This window comes from Urocitellus parryii, chromosome 2 (assembly GCF_045843805.1).
Source record: "Urocitellus parryii isolate mUroPar1 chromosome 2, mUroPar1.hap1, whole genome shotgun sequence".
Classification (NCBI taxonomy): domain Eukaryota; kingdom Metazoa; phylum Chordata; class Mammalia; order Rodentia; family Sciuridae; genus Urocitellus; species Urocitellus parryii.
Window position 1 is genome coordinate 102,177,826 of NC_135532.1, and position 16,418 is coordinate 102,194,243.

Here is a 16,418-nt window from a genome sequence, read left to right on the forward strand (position 1 = left end):
AAATTGGCTTTAAAGAAAAATATTGAATAATTAATAATTCCTGGGTGCAGATTGGCAGAGATTGTGTAGTTAGTATGCAGACTTTCGGAGCTTGGGAAATACTTATAGCAAGGTTGTCTAAAATATAATTCCTGCCTTCTGGGAACACAACATTTTTAAAGGCAAACAGATCCATAAACAAGTATGATAAATGTTACCATGGATTTAGAAGTCAAGTACAGTGGGAAGACAGAACAGAGGTAAAGCTCAGACCAGTTGGAAGGCTACTGCTTTAGTTCAAGGGAGAGGTAATAGCACGGATTAGGGAGTGGCTAAAGAAATGGAAGGAAAGACAAGTAATGTAATAGGCTCATTGCACTCATCCTGTGAAAACCCTACTGGTTGCAATAAGCAGGAAGGTGAAACCGGTCCATTGAGTCAAGAGCAGTGTTTCACATAAGCTCGAGCGCCCAACCTCACATGAAGGAGTAGGAGATTTGAATTAATCGGAAAATATAATTAAGGACGTACTTTTGTTTGACTTCAGTTATCGGGAGTGTTCCAGTATGAACAATTCAGATATTTGACCCATTTTCCCCCAACTTGACATAGAGGCTTCAGAAATACTCACATGTATATTGTGTAATGCTTTCTAAGATTCCAGACATGTTCTAAGTGCTTCATGTTTATTAGTTCCTCTATTCTTATAAAATTGATTTTACAGAGGAGGAACCGAAACCTAAGGAGGTTAAGAAACCTGTTCAAGGTAACGCAAGGCAGCTAGTAAGAGAAACAGCGAGGGTTAAACCCAAGCGTTTTTGCTCCAGAGTGTCTATTCTTAACACTATACCAGAATAAATAGGTCGGGCACTCCACGCTAAAGCAGGTCACAGTTAAGGGCTGGATCGTGAAATAATCACTGTTCTTGGCGGCAGAAACCTTGGTTTTGAGATCACAGTTTCCCTACCTATAAAATGGAGATGATAAAGACGCTAAGAGTTCGGTGCAAATGGAGAGATAATGAATGTGAACATCAAACTATGTAGGTGGCACCACATACTAGTTTTCCGGAATATGAATACCGGAACGCAGAAAATGCAATTTATCAGTCTGGACAGCTCGCAACGCCAGAGCGAGACTCCGCCCCCGAGGCTCCACCCACCACGAGCGGCAGGTGGGGCCGGCAGATCTTTGCGCATGCGGAATCCGCTGCCCGCGCCCACCTCTGACCCAGGCTGACAGTAGCTGCCGTTTCAGAGAGGACGATTCGTAAGGAGGCTCTTGGAGAGGGTCCCCTTTGTTCGCCCTTCTGCGGGCCCTTCCCATACTTGAGCGGCATCCAGAGAGTGGTCAGTCTCGTCTACCTGCCTGACTTTCTGCAGAGGCTCCTGCCGTTGGCCCAGTAGTTGGCTGTCGAAAGTGCCGGCCCCCGCGCCGGCGCCGGCAGCAGCCGGGTGGGAAGGCTCAAGATGGCGTGCCTGTTGGAGACCCCAATCCGCATGAGTGTCCTCTCGGTGAGTGACCCGCTGCGGCCGCCTTCCTGCCGGGGAGCCCGGGACCCGCCCGCCGTATTCCCCCAAGCGCGGTGCGTCTCCTGGGCACCACCCCCTGCGGTGTCCTCTGGTTGGGGCTTGGGCCGGGAGTGAGGGAGGGTGGACGGCTGATAGACGGGACCCCGGTGGAGACCACTCCGGGAGCTCTCACCAGTGCGGGCTCCCAGCACGGCGTGCGACAGGCGGGGGGATTGGGCTATCGGCAGCCGGCCCAGCGGCGCAGGCTTGGGTTTGGCCAGGCGTTTCACTGAGCCTTCCCGGCGATGCCGCTTCTCCCGGGCCGGGCGCGCTGCCCTGTGGGGCTTGCCGCCGGCCTGGGAACCAGCGCCCACTCAGCTCCCCTGGGCTTATGGCCAGAAGAGGTGCAGGCTCGTTGGCCCCCGCAGCCTCTGAGCCGCCAGGCAGGTCCGTGTGTCTTCTGTCGTGTCCCAGCACCTGGGTACTGGCTGGAGCTTGCCTCTTGGCAATGGAGATTTCATAAATCAGCTGCAACTCGTGTGTGTGTGTGTGTGTGTGTGTACACGTACGTGTGTGGTTATTTAAACCCCCTGCCGGAGCTCTGCTCCGGAGGTCACAGCTCTGTTCCCTGTGGCTGATATTCCTCTTCTCTTTAAGGGGAATGGTTAGATATCCCCATTATTAAGAGAAGGGACATATTGATATGCTAAGAAGCAATACCTAGTTTTTTTTTTTTTAAGTTAAACGAAAAGTGGACGACAACGTTCATCTTTCTCTGTGTTGTCCTTGAAAAAATGGGACCAACAGAGAAAGTTACTGAGAGATAACTTCTTAGGCTTTAGCACCAATCTTACCTGTCTGTCAGAATGGTCAGTTTATCAGTGGTTCATTTGCTGTTGTTGGAAATATGTAGACAAAGAATGACCATCTTTTAAACTCATGGAAGGCAGTCTAATGCTGAGAGGGTAGTTGGATTATAGACGACTTGTCAGGTTCCTGGAGTTGCCATAACTCCAGCTGGTTTCTTTTCCCTGACTTCTCCCAGGAGCAGGCCTACCTAAAAACACGTAGGACATTGCTTGATTCAGGGTTAGAGTTAAGTGGCAGACTGCAGCCCTGAGAGGGCTTAATTTGGCAATACAGTGGTAATTTAATTTTGGAAGGCCGTCAACAAATTTGTCTCCCAATCCATTTTATTAGCTTTTCTTATATTTAAATTACTACTACTACTGTTCACTCAAGTATTGGGATTTTTTTTTTTTTTTTGAGGGATTGAACTCAGGGGCACTCCACCACTGAGCCACATCCCCAGCCCTATATTGTGTTTTATTTAGAGACAGGGTCTCACTGAGTAGCTTAGTGCCTTGCCATTGCTGCGGGCTTTGGACTCCGGATTCTCCTGCCTCAGCCACTTGAGCCGCTATGATTACAGGCCCAGGCCACCAGGCCTGGCTGGCTACTCAAGTATTGAAGCAGATTAGTACATTAGCCCATTTTGACTGAAATACTCATGTTTTATGGAAGAGCAGGTCAATGACTTCTTCCTCATTTGTAAAAAATATTTTATATATCTATTTTTTGACTATCCTCAGTTTTGTCATTTAGATTAGTTATCCTTCAATTCACCTGAAGCTTCTTTATTTTTTGAGTTAGAGTGTATACAGTTGAAAATTTTCATTTGTCTCATTTTCTTATTATTTCAATGAATTTACTTTAAATAATTTATCCAAAGCTCTGATTTCCCAAAGCTTTGGATAATTGATTTAAACTAAGTTCAGTGATTTTACTAATTGAAAGTGAAGCTTCTTCCTTTCAGACTACTATGTATGGCAGCATTTTTTATGTCAATCAGAAATTGAATAATTGATTCCTTTAAAAAGCTACTTGTTATGTACCAGATTAAGTACAAAGTTGTATATTATGTGCTTTAGGGAAGGCGAGGAGGATATCAGAAATGCTGTCAAGAAGCTGATTATCTGGATTACTCTTGAGTTTGATAAATGCATAAATTGACCAAGGGACAATCAAATCATCTTAAGTGATTTCCATCCAAGACCCATTACACCTTCTTCCTGAGAAACTTCATTGTTCTTCCAGCCTTAACCCCTCAGTTCACACTTCTACATTGCCAATCTTGACTTTTCTCCTATGTCTGATCTCATATCTTAAATTGTGTGGATGCTCCCATCACTTCCAACAAAGCACATTTCTTCTAAGAGGACTTAGTCATGACTTTTCAACTTTCGGTTATTGGTACTGTCTTTCGCTGTTGAATCTCCTGAATCATCTTTGACTCTTCCCCTTTTCATTCCTCCCTATCTAATCAGTTGTTAAGCTCTGTTGTTCCTTTATTCTTAGTGTTTCTCACATTTTTCTATTTCCATGGCCACTCTAATTCAGGACCTTATCATTTTGTGCCCTGCACTATCATAGTATCCTTTTAATCCTACAGGGTCATTTTAGTTAAAAAATTAATTATTTTGAGATGAAGGTCTTAATATGTTACTGGTCTTAGGTTCATGAGTTCATGTGAACCATGAACCTTATACTTCTAAGTAGCTGGGGCTATAGGCATGCTCCACCACAGCTGGCTTTCATTATTTTTATTGCCCCCTTACTTTCTCAGTTCAAGTCCATTTTCACATTAATTCTTCTTCTTTTTTTTTTTTTTTAAAGAGAGAGTGAGAGAGAGAGAGAGAGAGAGAGAATTTTTTTAATATTTATTTTTTAGTTCTCGGCGGACACCACATCTTTGTTGGTATGTGGTGCTGAGGGTCGAACCCGGGCCACACGCATGCCAGACGAGCGCGCTACCACTTGAGCCACATCCCCAGCCCCACATTAATTCTTCTAAAGAACACATTGGACCACCAATCTCATTTTAGTTCTTTGGTAGGTTCCTGTAGTTGAAAGGCTAGACTTCAAGTTTCTTTATCATCTACATGAACCTTTTATTCCATATAAACTGGCCTCTCAGGTTGAAGTTGATAATTAGTTTCTTCCAAATTCCAGTAGCTTATTGTCTGCTCATTTGTACACATGAACTACATCTTTGCATGTATTTATTATCTAATATGTTTTGAGCTTCTGTCATTTGCCAGGCATGGCATTGGGTTTGGAATACATTGATGAGACACATAGACCTATGTCCCTTCAGAGATTTTAGCCCAGCGGGGAAAGTGATATCAAATAATCACACAATTGTTCATGACTGGTGATTAGTATTATGAATGAAACATGTAGGGTGCTGTTCAAACATGTAATACAAGAAACTGATCTAATATGGTGGGCAATGAGAAGATCTAGGAGAATTTCCCTGAAGAAGTGACGCTGAGTGAGGGTTCAAGAATGAGTAAGAACCAACTAGAGAAGGAAAAAAAAAAAAGGCAAAACAACATTCCAGGTGAAGGAACACTGCTTTTGTGGAGGCCCTTGTCTTAGAGAGTAAATTAATTCAGAGCTAAGTGCTCAATCTTTTAACCCTATAATTGCTTAAAACACTATGTCTTGCAAATACCAGGTAGTCAGTAAATGGTTGATTGAACTGTTTTGGGAGTTGAACAAACTAGCCAACTCTTTTTTAGATAGCATATGGCCACTCTATTCCTCTTTGGTTTGCATTTAGCACTACAACCTCATTCTTGTCAGCAAATTTGCAGATTCCTTCTATGCTTTCCAGACTTTTGGATTGTTTTATGTTGAGTTCATGTTAACAACTTTTTATTTTGGAATAAGTATAAATTCACAGGAAGCTGCAAAGTACAGTGGAGTCCCTGTGTATACTTCACTCAGGTTCTTTCATTGGTTACATCGTACATAATTATAGTACAGTATCAGAACCAGGAAACTGGGATAAGTATGTACATATTTCTGTATCATTTTATCTCAAGAGTATATTCATGTAGCCACCGCTACTAAGATACAGAACTATTCCATTACCACAAGGATCTCCTTCCTTCTACCTGTTTACAGTCATACCTGCCTGACACTCCTCCCATCTCCCTCCCTCCCACTGCCCTTAATTTCTGACAACTACTAATCTGTTCTCAATCTCTATAGTTTTTTCTGGGCGGGAAATAGGGATTGAACTCAGAGGCACTTAACCACTGAGACCACTGAGTCACATTCCCATCCTTTTTTATATATATTTAGAGACAGGGTCTCACTAAGTTGCTTATGGCCTCACTAAATTGCTGAATTGGTTTTGAACTCACGCTCCTCCTTCCTCAGCCTCCCAAACTGCTGGGATTATAGGGGTGTGCCATGTGCCCAGCTCCATCTCTGTAATTTTGTTGTTTTCTATAATGTTATATAAATGGAATCAAACAATATGTAACTTTTTGAAATTGACTTTTGTCACTAAGCATAATGTTTTTGAGATCCATCCTAGTTGCAGGTATCAATAGTTTGTTTCTTGTATCAGGCTGAGTAGCATCCCTTGGTATAGGTGTACCACTGTTTAATTATTCATCTATTGGACATTTTGGTTGTTTCCAGTTTCTGATTATTATAACCTGCTTTGAGCATTCGTATATACGTCTTTGTGTAGATGTAAGTTGAGGTGTCTGAGATAAATGCCCAGCAGTGCAATTATTACCTCATATGGTAAATGTGTGTTTAGCTTGATGAACTTTTCCAGAGTGGATGTACATTTTATATTTCTACCAGTAGTGTATGAGAGATTCAGTTTCTCTGCATACTCACTAGCATTTGATATTGTTACTTTTCTACTTTAACTGTTCTAATAGATGTACAATGATATCATGGTCTTAATTTGCATTTATTTCCCTAATGATTTGTAATGTTAAAACTTTTCATTGCATATTTGCTATCCACTTATCCTCTGGTGAAATATTTCTTATTTTGCCAGTTTTCTCACTGTTTTTTTTTGACTATTGAATTTCGAAAACTGTTTATGTATTTTAGATATGAGCACTTTGTGATATAGGTTGTTTTAAGTATTTTCTCTGGGTCTGCAAGTTGTCTTTTCATCCCCTTAATTGTAGGTTAAAAAATGAACCTTGAGGTCAGAGGTGTAGCTTTGCTGTAGAGCAAAACCCTGTATTCAATCCCTAGCACCCTCCAAAAAACAAACAAACAAACTTGATCTCAACTTCATACCTTATTACCAAAAGTAGCTCAAAGTGGATCATAGATTTTATGTGAAGCATGAAATAAAACTTTTTTAGAGTATAACAGGGAAAAGTCCATAGAACCTTGGACCACAGAAGGATTCTTAAACCTATTTTTTAAAAAATCAATAAATTAGACATAAGAAAATGAAATTTTGCACCCCTGAACAGAGGATGATTACATTTTAGTTTGGTCACTTTGTATTGGGTTAAATGATACATTGTAGACTAGTATAGACAGCTAAGGCACTTGTGGATTTTAATTGCCTTTTTTTTTTTTTTTTTTAATAACAAAGGACTGTCTTTTACCTTTATCACTCTCTGGAGATGTTCTAAAGCCAGCATTAGGATTTTTGTTGTTGTAGATGGAAAATTTATTTATTTATTTATTTAAGTTGTCAATGGACCTTTATTTTATTTATTTATATGTGGTGCTGAGAAGTGAACCCAGTGCCTCATACATATTAGGCAAGCACTCTACCACTGAGCCACAACCCCAGCCTTTATGTATTTATTTTTATGTGGTGCTGAGGATCAAACCCAGTGCCTCACACATGCTAGGCAAGTGCTCTACCATGGAGCCACAACTTCAACCCTTAAGTGCCTTCTTTGCAGTCTTTGCCAGTGCCATTGTACTTTTTCTGACAAGCAGCTATTGGACCTACGTAGGATATTTGAAGTCTAGGTATTCCTTGATTTTATTCTGTCTTGACAGCTGTTAGCATGTTGTTGGCCTTGCCTATCACTACATATTGATTTATCCTCTTAAGTAGGCAATTGACAATAATTAGAAAAAAAATTTCTGTGAACTTAAACTTACTTAAAATTATGCTGTGTACTCAGAGCATAATTTGACCTTCCCTAGGTTTTCATAATAAATGCAAAATGAAATTGTTTCAGTGAATCTTCAAGTTTGCCATTAGTTCACTCTACAAACCACAGCATGTGTCAGGAGATGATCCTGAAAGAAATGACAAGGGCTGGAACTGTAGCTCAGTGGCAGAGCGCTTGCACCTGTGAGGCACTGGGTTCAATTCTCAGCAACACCATATAAAAATAAATAAATAAAAATATGTTAAAAATGAAATGAATCAACAGGAACTTCCTGGTCTTTAGTGATGAAGTGTGAAGAATAGGGGTGCTCATTGTATATTTAGCACATCTTGCTATGTCTTTAAGGAAAGATTGTCACCTGAAATTGGATACTTAGTGCAGGAAGTCCTTTAAACTATCAAGAATCAGAAATACCTTAATGTAGAGTCTTCAGATTTTTCCTGAAGAGCTGGCCTTCCTATTGCCTCCCATTCTCATTACATTTTAAAATACTTAGTGCCAGGGGTCAGGGATTGCAGTTATTTTGACTTGTGTCTTTTTCTTTTTTAAAAAATTTCTGGTTTGGCAATTGTTTTCCAGTACCATCTGCCATGTTGACTTCTGGGTACAAATATAGTATTATTTGACAAAATCAAATTCCTGTTATCCCCTGGAAGTTGGAAAGCTGTCTTCGCTGAATGGTGGCTCTGTGAAGCTGTCTTCGCTGAATGGTGGCTCTGTGATGCCTGGAATTGTTTAGATAGGGATTAAAGGTATTTCAAGTGAGAACAGTTTTGCAGGTTATCCCCCCACCCCGCCAATCATTTTGATGAATTCCATAAAATAAGAAGAATAAAGAGTTAATTTCATTCTTTGGCATATTCATAATATAGGTATTAGGGGAGGGACAGTGTTATGCTTCATATTATAAATAAAAATCATGATCTAGTGGGAGGAATTTTCAGCTCTATTAATAGTTGGAGAGCTGTACCACCTGAATATGATTATAAAACACATTATTTTGCTTTCATGGAGGTAGGGATTAAATTAGACTTTCAAAACACTCTGAGTGGTGACTGATGGGATAAGAGGAACAAGGAAAAGGAAAGAGTCCTCATTATGACCAAACATGGCTCGCAGAAGTTCTACCTTTTCGTCTAGGTAGTATCATTTATGGAGATGGAGCTGATCAGGAGAAGAATGTATTGGGGGAGTAAGGAGGAAAAATGAGTTTAATTTTGGGGCATGCTGAGTTTGAAGTGTTTTCTTCCAGATGCTTATTTGGGCAGTTGGGTATAAAGGTTGAGTGCTTAAATCTGGGATAGTGATCATTAATTGAGAGTTATCAACATGTTGATCATTGGTTCTTAGCCTTTCTAGATAAACATTTCCACACCTTCTTCCTCAGAAAAACATATATATGCCTGAAAAATTGCATAATTTCAAGGAGTTTATAGACTCTCTTGAATTAACTCCTATTCTTGAATTAACTCCTTTGCTTGCCCCAGTGCAATGTTAGTCACCAAAACTTAAGTCATTTTAAAGCATTTCAGAATGGTAAAGATTATAACATTAAGGTTTTAAAACTTGTGTAAGGTATCATGACTTGGTTCTGAAGTGATTTTTTTTTTTTTTGTCCAGCATATGCTGGTGATCTCCCCCAAGATGTTCTGTATCTTAAGAAAGGGGTTTGTTTAAGCAGATGTCATCCCGGGTCTGGGGTGCAGAGCTGGGTTAGCTGGAGATCCAAGCCAGGACAAAGTAAGGTGTTTGGGAACAATCAAACTGGACTAGGTACAGCTCAAATGTCAGTCATGATATTGCCATGATAAGCCACAATATATATGAGAGGTTAGATAGATCCTGAAGAGTATTATGATAAGAAAGCGAATGGATTAACTGTTAGAAGAGACAGCTGAGTCTGAGTCAAGCACCATGGATAGCTCCAAGGCAAGGGTAGTACTGCCTGTAAGCATCTGAAGCAAATAAGGCCCTTTATTGTCAGGAAGCAGCTGGCCTGGCTGAACAATACTACTGCTGAGGTGTACCATATAAAATGGTATCCAGGATCTCTTAAATCATTACATGGTTGTAATCTTGAATTATAATTTAAATCATTGTTGTATGTAGTCCAGGACAATACCACACCTGTATCAGGATTGAGAAGTAAGTATTTGAATGCATCTCATTGTATTTCCTGACCATCTTATCTTTGGAGGCATCTAAATGAACCTCATCTAACCTAGAGAATATCTCAATCTTTGTAAAACTCCTCACAAGCCTGTCACTCTATATATGCTGTCCAGAGGTGGTTCTTGTTCCCTTGGACTTCCATATTATTCTTTTTTGCACCATAGGTGCTTAGTTCATTCACACTCTCTAGGATGATCTCTTCTTGGCTCTCAGTTCAGGCTTTCTCATCTACATTGAAAGTTAATGAACACAATTTTTAATAGGGAGAAGAAGCTTTAAAGATCATTTAGACTCATATATCTCTTTGTGATTTGCACCACACTTAAAAGGATAAATATCATAGTACTTGATTTTAGATGCATGAATGCTAAATTGCTTTTAGTTTTTGTGACCATAAAAGCATGTTGTTAATAGTACTTGTTAATAGTGAACAGGGCTAGAAGAATGTGCTATCACACTGGAAACTCCAGAAAAAAGGGAAAGGTTCCTCTTCATATCCCTTTTATCTAGCTGTTTTCTGGCTTTTCTTTTATGGAAAAAAAAATACTCCTCCTTCTGTGATATAAAATTATGGATTCTTTGCCTGAAAAAACCTGCAAATAATCTTTAGTTCACCCTTGTCATTTATTATTGGGGAAAACAGAACTGGAGATAATTGACTTGCTTGCTGTCATATGTTATGTGGCAAGGTCAGATCTACAAATTATCTCTTTTTAAAAACAGAATTGTGTGCTCAGCTTTCTGTTTTAGAATTTCATGTTCAAATTTTATCAGCTCTGATGAAACTTATTTTTAATAAATTCTTTTAACAAAGTGTTTTTCAGTCTATTGAGAGGTCAGAGTTCCTCTTATACGAGTACACTAAATAAAACTTATATTTTTTAGTATTTTAATATTGGTATTTGAAATCAAATCAGATTACATTCTACAAATCTTAATTGATCTAAGTATGTTACATTCCACACTGATGGGGTTCAGCTAAACTGTGAAGTGACATTTTGAAACTTTCCTCAGTTGTTTGAGGCTACAAAACACCAAAGCTTTGCTTAATCTGGGGAGAGAGGATGCTGTGAAACTCCAGAAATACTGAAGAGGTAGTCCCATAAGAAAAAAAAAGTAAGGATAAAAATAATTGCAAAATTACTCTGTGAGAGGTATAAAACAAATGTTTTAGATCTGATTGGTTTCTAATAGGGCCAGAAGTTTACCAAAATATGAAGAACAAAACAAAGCAAACAAACAACAGCAACAAGAAAAACAAACAATAAAAACCTACACCAAAATCTTGGATTTTTAAATAGTGCTTGAACATTTTCTTCCTTCTTCTTCTTCTTTTTTTTTTTTTCTTGGTTTGTAGGCAAGTAGGAATTTTGGAATACATAGGAAAGGCACTGTAGCTGCCTGCAAGTAAAGGGTATCTTATACTATCATCCTTTTTTGGTATTGTTCCAAATGGGTTTTTTTTTTCTTTCAACACAAGGAAAGAATTGTCTAGCAATTTGAAATTAATCCTATGTCAAGAGAAGAACTTACATTACTAGAACTCTTCAAGTGACAGATTTTGCATCTTGCATGAGCTTACAAGAATGTAAGCAGAACAAAGAGGGAAATGTGCAATTTGAAATTAAAGCACAATTTAGTAAAATGCCACTCTAACATATTGGTTTCTGATATTCTGGATTGTGGCAGTATTCTCTAGGAACAAGTATGAACTGGTAAGTGTCCCCAGGTTTTAAAATAAATATTGTGAAATTGTAGCTGATCCAAGCAGTGCATTTATTTGGCATTTTAGAAAATTGTCATACTGACCAAAGGAAATTTTTTTTGGATTGAGGGTTTTGGAAGCATTAGAAACTCAAATTTTTCCTGTAATCCCAGTGGTTTGGGAGGCTGAGGCAGGAGGATCGTGAATTGGAAGCCAGCCTCAGCAATTTAGCAGGGCCCTAAGCCTCTCAGTGAGACTCTGTCTCTAAATAAAATATAAAAAAGGACTGGGGATGTTGCTCAGTAGTTAAGCACTCCTCGGTTGAATCCCGAGTACAAAAAAAAAAAAAAAAAAAAAAGTCAAAATTTTAGTTTTACGCTATTTTGGGGATACAAAACAGGTTTGGGGGCTCTCAGTTGACTGGCTCATTAAGAGCTGTTTTAGTGAATGATTACCAACCTTATCAGTCACACTCTTATAATTTTTTTGTGGTGACTCCTTGGCTTTCCCAAAACGAAATGCATAGATAAGTTAATTATCCTCACATGTAATTTATTTTTATTTTTTTAACTTAAAATACTTTATTCAAAATTGTTTTCAGCTTTATCAGGGAACTGTAGTATACATCTGCATCTTTTAAAAAAGTGCTTATTCTGTGTAGTGAATACAAAGCACACAAAATGAAAGTTCTTAAGCACAGAGGGTTACACTGAGAAGGCAGCCTTACTATTTAGGCACATTACAGTAATCTCAGCACACCATTGGCAGTTTATGTTCTTATCCCGGAAGGTGAAGAGCTACTCCAACCACAAAACCTCTGACTCTCAGAGCAGGAACTTTCAAAGTTGGCATAATATTCCAGCTGAATTAAGGGAGAAAAACAGTAAATGAATTTATAATATAACTTAAATGTGTGAGTGCTCAGGTACTACTGTACCAGAAAATAATAAAGTAGTGATATTTTTGCAAATGTACACAATTTGACTGTGAATGTGACAGCACTCTGCAGACTGATAAAGGCATGCAATTATTTAAATATAATAAAAAGTCATTTTTATTTTTTTATTTTTTATTATTTTCTTTTAAAGAGAGAGTGAGAGAGGAGAGAGAGAGAAGAAGAGAGAGAGAGGATTTTTAATATTTATCTCTTAGTTCTCGGTGGACACAACATCTTTGTTGGTATGTGGTGCTGAGGATCGAACCCGGGCCGCACGCATGCCAGACGAGCACGCTACCACCTGAGCCACACTCCCAGCCCAAAAAGTCATTTTTAAAAATATTATTTTAGTTGTGGATTAACACACAGCATATTTATTTATTTATTTATTTATTTATTTATTTATTTTAAAAGAGAAAGTGAGAGAGGAGAGAGAGAATTTTTAATATTTATTTTTCAGTTCTCGGCGGACACAACATCTTTGTTGGTATGTGGTGCTGAGGATCGAACCCGGGTCGCAGGCATACCAGGCGAGCGCGCTACCGCTTGAGCCACATCCCCAGCCCCATCTTTATTTATTTTTATGTGGTGCTGAGGATTGAACCCAGTGCCTCACAGCCCCAGCCCAATAGTAATTTTTTTTAATATTTATTTTTTAGTTGTAGTTAGACACAATACCTTTATTTAATTTATTTATTTATATGTGGTACTGAGTAAGGATCGAACCCAGGTCCTTGCACGTGCTAGGCAAGTGCTAGGCAAGTGCTCTACCACTGAGCCACAACCCCAACACCTCCCCCCCCACCATAGTCATTTTTTATATGACTTTCTGAAAAGTCTGAATGTTTGGTAAAGTTCCCAATAAAATAAAATATAACCTTTTCTTTATTCTTGTAGGAATTGCATTCTTGGAAAATCATGCATTAACACGGTACACAATGTATTTTGTGTTTATATGTAGAATGGAATTAGATTCTAGACATGACTGGATTTGGCAAAGTTGCGGGATATGAGCCTGCTGTCCCAGGACATATAGTATCCTTAGTTCTTGGTCACTAAGTATCAGAGGTACCTTGTTGTCATTGTAACAGCCAAAATTGCTTCCACAGATATACAGAATATATCATAGGGAATAGTACTGCACCTGTTCAGTGCTACTGGGGGCATGGGACTTTCTGAGTGGTTTGTGTATCTTATTATACCCCCCCCCTCTCTCCCCCTCTCCCTGTCCCTCCCTCCCTCCCTCCCCTCCATTCTCCCTTGTTCCTAGCTGGTGATACTGTAGTTGTGGTATGAGGACTTGGAAATAAAATATGCTGTTGAACATTTTTCTCATACTGTACATCTTCTGATATACTAATATTCTAATATACCTTTTAAAAATTATGTTTATTGCTTTTTTATATAAGCTCTTGCAAAAATAGACTTTTTTTTTTTTTTTTGCTTTTGCTTATTTTCTAGAACATTGCCTTTTATAACTGTTAAAAATCTTATTGACTAGATTATAGAATACTACTTCAGGCCGAGAATGTAACTCAGTTGTAGAGGTCATGCATAGCATGCAGGATGAGACCCTGGATTCAATCCTCCAGTATGGCAAAACAACAACATCATCAAAACTACTTCAGCATTGTTTTGTATTCCCAACTGTATGCAACATGATTATAATACTAAATTGCATTTTCTTTCTTGAACACACCTTATTGCTTCAGAATTCTCTTTTGTATGTATATATTATGCTGTCTTCCTAGAGTACTTATCTTTTTTTTTCTCTCTCTCTTCCCTTTTCACCTGGAAAACTAGTACTTATCTTCAGGTTAATCATCTTAACTGCTTAGACATTATCTTCCATCCCAACTCTAGTGTTGGTTAATTATATCTTCAACTTTTTATTTAACACTCACTTTTATGCATGTGTTACAGGTTATACTTGTAACTTACTTGCTTTCATGTCTTTCTTTTGGTGCTATGAGCCCCTTGAGGACTCTTATCTCTCTATTCCCAGCACCTACCATAATACCCCGTAAATTAAAAATATACAATGGGGCTGGGGATATGGCTCAGTTGGTAGAGTGCTTGCTTCACATGCACAAGGCCCTGGGTTTGATCCCCAGTACCACAAAAAGCAAACAAACAAATAAAAAAGTAAAAAAAAAAAAAAAAAGAAGAAGAAGAATGATTTTCAGCCTGAAATAGGTTTAAAACAGAGAGAGAGAGAGAGAGAGAGAGAGAGAGAGAGAGTGTGTGTGTGTGTGTGTGTGTGTGTGTGTGTGTGTATGTATAATAGCAGTCTTCTTTGTATACTTGTTCCAGGGTGAGACTCCATAATTTTCTTGTTTACACCTTATAACAGGAGCACATTTACTAACAAATGTTAAGTTTTAGAAGTTCAATATTAGAAAAGAATGAGTAAATTCTTCCTATAAGCAAGAAGTCTTTAAAATTCCTCACTGGTGTCCCATTCAACTCAAGAGACTACAATTGTCTGATGTGGGATGATTGGGATGTCCAGAGTTGGGTAGAGAGACTTCCTTTTTGTTCTTTTCTTAAGTCTATGTGTTAGTTTAGGCTGCTATAACAAAGTACCACAGTCTGGGTAGCTTATAAATAACAGAAAAATTGACTTCTTGTGGTTTTGTAGGCTGTGAAGTCCAAAAAAAAAAAAAAAAAAAGGTGTCAGCAGATTCAGTGTCTGGGGAGGGCTGTTCCTTGGCTCACAGATGGCTGTCTTTTTGTTGAGTCTCAGACTGTGTATGGTTGGGGTCTTTTTTGTAAGGGCCCTAATCCTATTCATAAGGGTTCTGGCCTTATTACCTAACCACCTCCCAAGGGTCCCACTTCCAACATTGAAGGTTAGGATTTCAACATATGAATTTCAGGAGGGAAATAAGTATTCAATCTATAGAAGTCTGTTTCAGTAGTTCATAAATGTTGGTAGAATAAAACTTCCTAAATAAGTCATGCATCTTGCACTTGATTAGCAATTTAAGGAAATTTCAAGGGCAATTTAGTTGATTTTTTTTTTTTTTTGGCCTTGGTTGTTTGTTTTACAACCTAAATCTATATGAGTGCTTGGAATATAGCATAGGACTTATTCTTTTTCCATAATTTTATTAGAGCATTATACTTGTACATTATGGTGGGATTTGTTAATGTATTCGTATATTCACACAATGTAACAATTTACTTTGGCTGGTATCATCCCAAGTGTTTCCTTAGTAACTTGCCTGAAATCATTAGGGTACTTTTATTGTTTACAAGGGATTTCCCTATATATTAACTCATATGAGCCACACTTTGAGTGCTGTGATAACATCACCCCCTTATCATTGAAGAAACAGCCTCAACATTTTATTTTTGCCCATAGTTACAAAGTGGTAAAATGCATTTTCGAAGTCTGCAAATGCAGATCATTTGTTTTTCTACTACACAATGCCTATGTTGGAAATAAAGAATACTAAATGTTAATGACATATACATAGAGCAAGTCTTTTTCTTTTTTCCACATTTTTTTATTGGCGCGTTATTGTTGTACATAATGACGAAATTTGTTGTACATATTCATACATGCACATAATATAACAATATATTTTGGCCTACAAAGAGCAAGACTTTAGTGAAATAAAGTAAGTTTGGTATTTTTATATTAACCTTTGAACATTCTTCATTGTCTAATAAACTCATAGTTTCACCCCCCAAATATATCTGATTTTGGAGTTAAATCCATGGCAAGTCTGGGACTTGGCAAGCAGTTGTAACAAGATACTCTTCTTGAATTTTTTTTTTTTTTCCCCTAAAGGGTAGTGGCTTAAATTCGACCTGGTCATGGATAGTTTATTCAGAGGGGCAATGAGAACCTGCTCTGGTTTGTCTTTTCAGGGCATCTGACTAGTGTTCTGAGACAACTAAGTATTTCCTCTTTGCTCTGGTATTACTAAGGATGAATGAAAGCCCAAATTATCTCCATTACTCTTGGTTTATATGTATTATTCTATAATAATTATTCTGGTTTTGTTGGTAAGTTCAAAGACAATGATTATCTATTGCTGTGTAAAAGTTACTCTAAAGCTTAGCTACTTAAAACAACATTTATTATTTCACAGTTTCTGTAGGTCAGGAATATGTGTGGAGTAGCTTGGACTTTTGGC

General features: G+C 38.3%; 1 protein-coding gene across 2 annotated transcripts in view; it reads left to right on the forward strand.

Moving 5' to 3' along the window:
- The first annotated feature begins 1,117 nt into the window (after positions 1–1,117).
- The window catches only part of Armc8 (armadillo repeat containing 8), a 100,739-nt gene continuing 85,438 nt past the window's right edge, over positions 1,118–16,418 (forward strand). Inside the window, exon 1 of one of the 2 annotated variants that reach the window (XM_026384991.2) lies at positions 1,118–1,493. Coding sequence is in view for 1 of the 2 variants with exons in the window: in XM_026384990.2 (XP_026240775.1) it covers positions 1,449–1,493 (45 nt within the window). In the remaining variant the exon portion in view is untranslated. The remainder of the gene's footprint in view (positions 1,494–16,418) is intronic. The other variant, XM_026384990.2, reaches the window with a different exon arrangement.